Raw genomic sequence first — 8,903 nt, 5'->3', positions numbered from 1 at the left:
AATAGTTTTTGTGTGTGTGTGTGTATATACTGGGCGATGTACGCCGCAAGGGTGACATCCACGCGACGCGCCCTTGTTGTTTCATTATACTCCTCTATATCACGGTCCTTCTTTATGCTCCCTCCTGCTCTGAATTCTTACGCTCGTCTCTTTTACGCCGAGGCGAGTTCATCAATCCTTGAGCTGGGAGTCGGAGCCTTTTTTTATTACTATCATTTTTCGCTCTCTCTTTTTTTCTTTTTTTCTACTTTTCTTTTTGCTGCCGGGAAGTGACTGTGTAGCACTGAGTGGCGACGGCTGCGGCGTTGTGGTGGTGCGTGTCAAATGCTGTCAGAAGTCATGTCTCTCTCGGTAGGCTTTTTTATCTTTTCGCTTTCTCTCTTTTCCTCTTTTTTTTTTGACTCTTTCTTTTTCACCCCCTTTTTTTTTTCGCTTTTTATAATCAGTTCCGTCATTGTCTTTTTTTTTTTTCTCCAAGAGTTGCGTCATTCTAAGTCCATCCTTGGCTGAGTTCTCTTACTCCCATCTTTTTGTAGATTGGCTCACCGAAAACGTGATTTTTTTTCTTGTTTTTATTAAGAGACGGTATTTCTTGAACGGGAGCATCGAATCTACTTCGATCCTCCGCTGCATCACGCGTGATACGACGTAAACAGGCGACCTCAAATGCTTGCTCGTTTGTGCTGCCTCTCTTTTGGTCTTATTGTTTGCTTCGTATGCGTTGATGTGCGTTCAGCAAATATTGAGCTTCGAATGAGAGCACTCTTTTTTTGTTCCTTTTTTTCTCTCTCTCCGTTTATACTTCTCTTTGCCCCTTTTCACCGCAGGAATGTGGACGACGGTGACCAGATAGCATTGAGCGGCGACGGCTGCAGCGCTGCGGCGGCGTCGTGGGAAGTCTTGTCTTTTAGTACGCGCATCTGTTTCTTCGTGCTATCTCTTTTTTTTTTTTTTTGTTTTTGTTTTCTTTTTATATCCATCTCTCATCATTGTTTCTTTTCCCGTTCTTTTTTTACTTCGGAACCTACGCCATTTTTTCTCCTCCACCCTGGTTGAGTCCTCTCCCATTCTCCTCTCCATCCCGTATGGCTCACCTGAGCAAAAGAAGAAAGAGGAGGGAGGCGGGCCTTCCATACAAGAAGGTGCCTCTTGCGCGCGAGCATCGAGTTCTCTGCTCATCCATTCGTGCATCATGCAGGACGCGACGCAAACAGAGGACCTCCAGTTGTTGCTCGCTTTCCTTTATGCTCACTTTCTTTTTTTCCTCTCTTTATCCTGGCTACCATAGTCAGAACAGTTCCACAACAAAAGTGTCTTTCTTTATGACGATCGCACTGAGTAGTCTTCTCAGTGCACTCGAAGCCTTTTTTTTGCACACAAACGCTTTTCCTTTTTCTACGGTCTTTTGCCACGGACGAGATGCCGAATGACGCCAGGTGCCTACTCGTCTTTTTTCAGAGGGTAACCATGGACCTGGTCTAGCACTGGTAGGCCATATATTAGGGCCCGCTTGTGGGTTCACCACAAGCTGGCTGGCCGAGCGGCAAAAGACGCCGACTGAACACTATGTGCGCCATTCTATTAAACTTGCGCGGAGGTGTCCGTAAAAAAAAAGATTGTTGTCTGCCCGCCCAGCGTTCAGGCAACATGGACGAGGTCATGGACGACGGCGAGTAGACGGACGCCTCCGGTTTAAACTACCCCTTTGATGAGCTGATGGCCACCGCGCTTGCAAATGACTTTGCGCAGATTTCTCTTTCCGTCACGGAAGAGTTGCGCTCAGGAGAGGTCAGTCCCACCAGCCCGAGTGACATCACTGGTCTTTTTGGCGGCGACGACCGCACCGCGAGTTTTGTGTCCTCCTCCTTGCCAACTGCACGTGCTACCGCCGTTTTTGCTGCCGCTGACGCTGCCGTCTACGAGTCACTTCACATTTCCGTTTTTGTTTTGACTATGTTTGATGCAGTCTTTTTTGTGCAGCGGCGAGGCAGACGCGATGCAACAACAGTGATTTCTACGTCACATGCACAGCTGACGACGTTTTCACCGCGGAGAAGCGCGACATGCTGATCTACACCACCTTCCCCACCGCGACACAGATGCACCAAGACCGTCTTTTTGTTGCGCGTTCCGCCTACATCCGCTCGAGCGCACGGGCCATGGCAGTCGACGCCGTCTGTTGCAACCTCCACTACCCCGTCTCGTCCACCAGCTCCTGAGTGGAAGGACGGACTTTATTCTGCACCTGTCCGCCGTCCCGACACCGCCTGGCATCATTGTCTGAGTCAAGACGTGTGGTTGCGATCAGGACGGACGTTCACTCGTCGGTGTCACGAGCATTGCGGCAAAGCACTTTGACCACGTTTATCTTGCCACTCGCGCTTTCTTGCACGAAATGCTGCACGCCTTTGGCTTCATGGGCACCATGTTTTGTTGCAGAGCACGGTCGCGCAGGTGTCGAACGTGCGGGGGGAAGGAAGCGTCGGCGCGAGTTGTCCGCCCTTGCCCGCGTGGACGAGCAAGTCGCAGTGTTCTACGGCTGTGCGGGCACGCGGGCGTTTGCACTGGAGGACGGCGGCGTCGCCGGCGCAACGGGCTCGCAGCTGTAAGATGCGCAACGCCAAGGACGACTCATGGCCGGCTACGCGGGGTATTCATTGCTGTACTCTGGCATCACCTTCGCGGCCATGGAGGACTTGGGATTTTACCTTGGCAACTACGGTTACGCTGAGGACATGGCGTGGGGAAAGGGACTGGGCTGCGCCTTCTTCAACAACAAAGTGCATCCAAGGCAGCGGCATCAGTGCGTACTCGAAGCTGTTCTGCACCCGTCCCTTCGCGTCCCCTGTGTGCTCCTCTGACCGCTTCGGCATCGGCACCTGCGGTGTAACCCGATGGTCCAGCAGCGTCTCCGCGTGAGGGCAGTACTTTCAAGACGGCAACGTCGGCGGTTGTCTTGCAGCGATGGACTACAGCCCTTTCGTGGAAGTCCAAGACGACGGGTGCTGCGACAGTGAAGCCTCAAGCTCCCTCGCAAGGGGGAACGTAGCGCGGTGCCTCAGTGTCGCTGACGGCAGCGGCAGCCCGGCCATCGTGAGTGGTTGCAGCTGCGAGGCAGCAGCAACTTCGTGCCATGCCCCGCGGGATCCACCCCATTCACCCCGCAGACGGTGAGCGCCGCCTTCTCCGACAGCGGCGCGTTGCGGTGCCCGCCGTACGAGGAAAGGTGCAGGGCGAACAAGATGAGGGACGAGGCCGCCTCCACGACGTCCACGCGCCGACCCGTCACAACGACAGTCGCCCCTCTCTTCATCACCTTAAACGACGCAAGCACCGACTGTGCAGAGCAACGAGGATGTCGACCACAACAAAATGGCACAGAGCGCCGACACCCCGCATCCTCCGGCAGCGGGACGGAAACGGATTTCCACTTGCCGCATTCACGATCCAGCTTTGGAGAGGAATGGCATGACAGAGACACGGCTCAACCGCTGCGCCGCTGTTTTAAGTGATTAACAGCGGTGCCATGCGCGAGGAGAACGTGCGGAGCGGTGGACGGGTGCGCCCCCCGTGCAACGTCTCACGGTACTTTCGTCTGGTCCTGCGAAGGCGACCACCTCAGTCCTCATTCAGCGGCGCGTGTCTCTCTGTCCCGTCCAGCTTCTTCACGCGGCTGCCAAGTGCAATTTTTTTTTGCGCCTGTGTCCCGGTGAAGGCGGACCGCCAGCCAAACGTCTGCACAGGTGGAAAAATCTCAGCTTGGCAGACCAGATCTGAGTGTGTGGGAAACGATAATTACCGCCCCGACGACGCGGCTTGTGCAAAAGGTCGGTTGACGACTACGTTGCCCTGACACGCTAGTCACAGCCTCGTGAGAGACGCGACGCGGTGTGAGACTGCTGTTTTCGACGAGACCAACCCGCGTGTTGTTTTTTTTTGTGTGTGTGTTTGTCACCTGCGCGCCGGCGCGTTTTTGCGTTAAAATGAATTACATTCATCACCACACCACGAGCCAAAGAACCCTTTTTTTGTTGTTGTTTGCAAAAAAAAAAAAACGAATTGCTCGCTGCTGCGCTTTGCTCCATTGCTCGTTCTGTGTTGAGATCGTTTTTTTTTTTTTCTTTTAATCATTGCATATCAATGGTACTGATGTGTCTGTGTGTATGTGTGTGTTCTCGACCGCTTCGACTGCCTCATGTTTTTTTTTCTTTTGTTTTTGCACCTAAAAACTTTATTCTCTCTTGCATTCATGCGTTTTGACATTTCCACGTACTCTTCTTTTTCCCTTTTCTTTTTCTCGCTTGTGCCACAGTCTTTGGCACAAAACGCAGTGCTTCTTTTTTTTTCTCATTGTCTCCCCTCTCTCCCTCCTTTTTTTCTTGTTCAAAGGGAGCAAAAACGAAAAAAACGAACGTTTACGTCAGTATCGCTAAACGGGTATACGCGGCGTTGTTCGACGCTCTGTTTTTTTTTTTTTTTTTTTCACTGTGTTCTTTTTTTATTTTCTGTTGATTTCGTGTGTGTGTGTGTGTGTGTGTGTGTGTGTGTGTGTGTGTGTGTGTGTGTGTGTGCGCTGTCAAGAACAGTACAGGCCTTCTGCTCGCAGTGGACTCTCTGGTCTACATAAGCACACACACACACACACACACACACAGATACATATCTGTTCTTCACCGTTTCTTTTTGTGCGTTTGATTATTTACTTGGCTTCTCTTCTTTTTCTCACTTATTATCATGACGACCGCCAGTTTCTTCCCCCTTTCTCTTCTTTTTTTTTCTTACCTTCTTTTGTGTCTTTTTTTTCTTTCAAGAGCATTTCCCTGCGCGAGCAAATTACAGAGCGAAAAAAAAAAAAAAAAGAGAACGCTACCCCTTGAGCGCGTCGGAGACTGGAGAAGTGGAGAATCAGCTGTCTGAGTGCCGTGTCAGACGGGCAAAAAAAGATAATTGTCCGTCCGACTCTCCGCTCTCCGCTCGCTCCCTTTCTTTTTTTGCGTTCTCTCTCGTTCTTTTCAAACTTGTCCTACTGCGTGGGCGTGCACACATGCACATATGGAAGTAGCATTTGTAACGATGTGCTCTCTTCTGTGTTTGTGTGTTGGAAGTACATGCTGTCTTGCACTTGCTCTTTTCTCCTTCAACTTTCTCTTTCTCTTCTTCTCTCTCTCTTCCCTCTCTTCCTTTTTTTTTTGTCCTTTAAACGCAGACATTTACCTTTTGTTCTTGTGACTCCATCATACATATATATATATATATATACGTCGTGTTTTCTCTGTTACCTTTTTTTTCCCCTTTCCCCAAGAATTCTTCCCCTCCTGCCATTCAGCAATACCCTCTTTAGTGGCTTCGTCTTTTCTTTTTTTTTCTTTTGACCACATTGGCTCAATTGTACTGTATCAACATTCCGTTCTCTTTTTTTGTTTGTTTGTCTGTTTTTTTACTTCTTTTTTTTTTTTTTGCTTATTTCCTCCGCACTCAAGCATACACGCACACAGAGAGAAAGAGAGACACACTCTCTCTCTTTCTTTCTTTATTTGTTCCCCGACACTGTAAGAAAAAAAAAATCTCCATCGCGCAACGTACGGCAACTCCTCAAAAGACCTTAATTAACAGCAACAAGGTAAAAGGAATAAAGGACACGCAAAGCCATCTATCACCTTTTTTTCCTTTTCTCCACGAGGCACGGTCTTCTTCCCTTTTTCTTCTCTCCCTCTCCTCACTACCTTAGTCAGTTGGCCTTCCCTTTTTTCCCTTTTCTTTTCCTTTCCCTCCCTCCCCCCATCACACACACACACACACACTTCTATCTGCCTTTGCCTTTGTCTTTCTTTTTTTGTTGTTGTTGTTGTTCTTCCCCTTATCGGTCTTTGTCAGCTTCTCCTCTTCACCTCTCTTTATTATTGTTGGGCACGCATCTGTCTTTGCGAGCAACTTAACTCATCACACACACGCAAATGCATATACCCATCGCAGCCTTTCTTTAGCAAGCCCTTTTTTTTTTTTTCCCTTTTTTTTTCCCCCCCCCGCTTTTGCCTCGTGTCTCTCCTTTTTTTTTGGAGTTGTTCATTTGTTTCCTTTTGTTTTGTCTTTTTCTTTTTTTTTACGCGTGCACGGTTTGCCTAAAGACAACCGCTTCCGTCACATAAAAAACTAAAGCAGAATTCACACAGAAGCGAACGAAAACAATACTCCGTTTTGTTTTGTTTTCTTATCTGTTGTGCTCTTTCTCTCCCTTATTGCTCTGCTCGTCTCTTTTTTCTTTTTAATATAAAAAAAAAAAAAAAAGAGAGTGAGGCGTTTAATACATCCAGTACGAAGGAATAGCACTCTTTTTTTTTCTTCCTTGCTTCCTCTCTCCTTTTCCTTTTTGATTTGTTGCGTACAATGAGGATTGCCTTTCACTGCACGGGCCGCCCTGCCCCGTGCGGGCGCCATCCTGCCACCCTCCTCAGGTGGACTTGCCTCTTTCTTTTTTTCTTTTTTATTTCTGTGCCTCGCGTTGTTTACTGCGGGCGTGGACGGCCACGAGTGCCAGCACGACCTCCTCGATGCGCGAGACGGTAACCGCCAGCCGCGGATCGCGACCACCGCTGTTCATTTGTCTCCCACTGTCACCACCACACGACGGCGCGTCGCTTTTGCCAAAAAGAACGCGGAGGCTGTTCAGAGTCTTGAGTTTGAAGGAAACAACAGCAACAACAACAATAGCAGCGGCAGCGATACTGGCAGCCGTTCGAGGCCTCTCACGAGGAGCTCTCTTTTTCCACGTCCTCCTCAGCGACGACCAGCGCGCTCAGCGAGCGCACAGACTGGCAACCGCTGCGAATTCGCGTTTTCTCCTTCGATCTCAACAACACAAAGCTGTACTGCACGGTGGTTGGGCAAACGGTAGTGGATTACTCGGCGGCCGGATCTGCAGTGACCGTTACGTGCTCTGAGGCGGAGATCCTCACGGATGCCTTGAAGAACCAGCTGCTGACGGACTACCTCCCTCGCGCGGTGGAGCTCCATGAAGCGCGGCTCCTGGTCGAACCGCTGAGCCGCATCACGCTCAGTTATCCCTTCGGTGACTTTGACTCCATCTGCGGCCGCTACACCATCCCCGCGGAGCACTTCTCCACCGGCGTGTCAGGCGCCGATTATCTTCTCTACGTGTCCGCGACGCCCATGGCGGACAACGCGAGTGGCAATGCGGCCTTTGCCAAGACGTGCCAGAGCGATGCCGCGGGCCGGCCGTTGGCAGGGGTGTTGAACATCGCCCCGTCCGCGTTTTCCTCCTTCGGCCAGTGGCCTCCGCAGCAACAACGATGTGGTTCGCGTTCTTGCACACGAGATCCTCCACGCACTTGGCTTCGACTACAATCTTTTCAGTCGTAAAGGGATGCTAAGCACCGCGAACCTGCGCGGCAAGGTGAATGTGCGCGGCGTGAACAGCCCCAACGCACTCGCCGCCGCCCGGGTCCAGTACAGCTGCCCGTCGATGACTTTGATGGAGTTGGAGGACTACGGCATCGCCGGCGCGACAAGCTCGCACTGGAAGATGCGCAACGCAAGGACGAGCTCATGTCTAGCTACCCGCGACGGAAGGCGTGTACACGGCCATCACCATTGGCGCAATGGAAGACTTGGGGTTCTACATGGGCGTTTACGAAGAGGCCGAGCCGATGGCCTGGGGCATGGGCGCCGGCTGCACTCTCTTGCAGAACAAATGCCTCATCAACGGTGTTGAGCTCGTCTCAAGCGTCGACCCGAACACCCGGGACATGTTCTGCACAACGCCGAACGTCTCCAGCCCGCAGTGTACCTCCTCTCGCCTTTCGATGGGGTACTGTGACGTGGTGAACGCCTCCGTGCCCTACCCCTTTTATGCGCAGTACTTTATCTCCCGCTACATCGGTGGCACGGACGCCTCCATGGACTTCTGCCCCTTCATTCAACACAATACCGGTGACGATCTGAGCTGCGACAATAGCAGTGGTGTTGAGTGGAAACCGAAGATGGGTGGCTCCGTCTTCTCTCCCGGCGCGCGGTGCCTCTCCCGTGCCTCCAGGCGAGGCCGGGGTCCAACTTGCGCAGGGAGAAGTCAAGCGTGGTCGATCCCATCACCGGGACGAAGACGTGGGTGAGGGCGCAGAAGCAGGCCTTGTGCGTGGACGTTTTGTGTGATCGTTCAAATGAAACATACCTTGTCCGCGTGCGCGGGTCTGAGAGCTTCATCGACTGCCCGGTCAGGCACGACGATAGCACCCAACGCCACGAGCCCTCGCTTCTTCGGCGTTGGGCTGCTCGAGTGCCCGCCCTACATTCAGGTCTGCGTGAACAACAAGGAAAGGGTGTTTGGCAACGCCAACAAAGAGCTGCAGGAGCTTGAGGAAGGTGGCACAGGGCTGCTTAGTGCCCTCACCGCGGCCAGTCGCTGTCAGCTAGCTGCGCTCCTCGTTGTTGCACTCTTTCTCCTGTAGTTGGTCGGCGCCCCGACCCACACACACAGCGACGATCCTTTCCTTTTTTTTGTTTGTCTCTGTTATTGTTGTGCGCAACATTTCTCCTTCCAATCCTCCCTTCCTCTCACGCTCCTCATTCCTATCTCCCCTTCCTTTCTCTTCTCTGTCTCCCCTCCGAACTAGTTTTACAGTTACTCTGTGGGTTTGCCGCCGCCTGTACATCTCCTTTCTCTCTCTCTCTCTTTTTTTCTTTTTGTTCCTTCTTGTTGTTGCTCTCTCTCTCTCTCTGTGTGTGTCTGTGTGTCTGCGACAGACACCTCCTTCCACGAAACGCATTGCTTTCTGGCCTTGACACCGCGTTGCAAAATAAACAAAAAATGTGAAAGCGAAAGCAACTATTAAAAATGGAACCTCTTCACGTTGTCTTCTCAGCAATTTCCTCTTTTTATCTCTTTTTTT

The 8,903-nt window shown here is 51.3% G+C and overlaps 1 protein-coding gene across 1 annotated transcript; it reads left to right on the top strand.

Moving 5' to 3' along the window:
* Positions 1-7,616: 7,616 nt before the first annotated feature.
* Positions 7,617-8,029, top strand: LOC126767104 (leishmanolysin-like; the record flags this gene model as incomplete). Its single annotated transcript, XM_050484711.1, has 1 exon — positions 7,617-8,029. A coding segment is annotated over exon 1 (413 nt), but the record flags the coding sequence as incomplete, so codon positions are not given.
* Positions 8,030-8,903: the final 874 nt, after the last annotated feature.

This window comes from Bactrocera neohumeralis, unplaced genomic scaffold, assembly GCF_024586455.1.
Source record: "Bactrocera neohumeralis isolate Rockhampton unplaced genomic scaffold, APGP_CSIRO_Bneo_wtdbg2-racon-allhic-juicebox.fasta_v2 ctg4066, whole genome shotgun sequence".
NCBI lineage: Eukaryota > Metazoa > Arthropoda > Insecta > Diptera > Tephritidae > Bactrocera > Bactrocera neohumeralis.
This window is presented reverse-complemented; position numbering and strand designations above follow the sequence as displayed.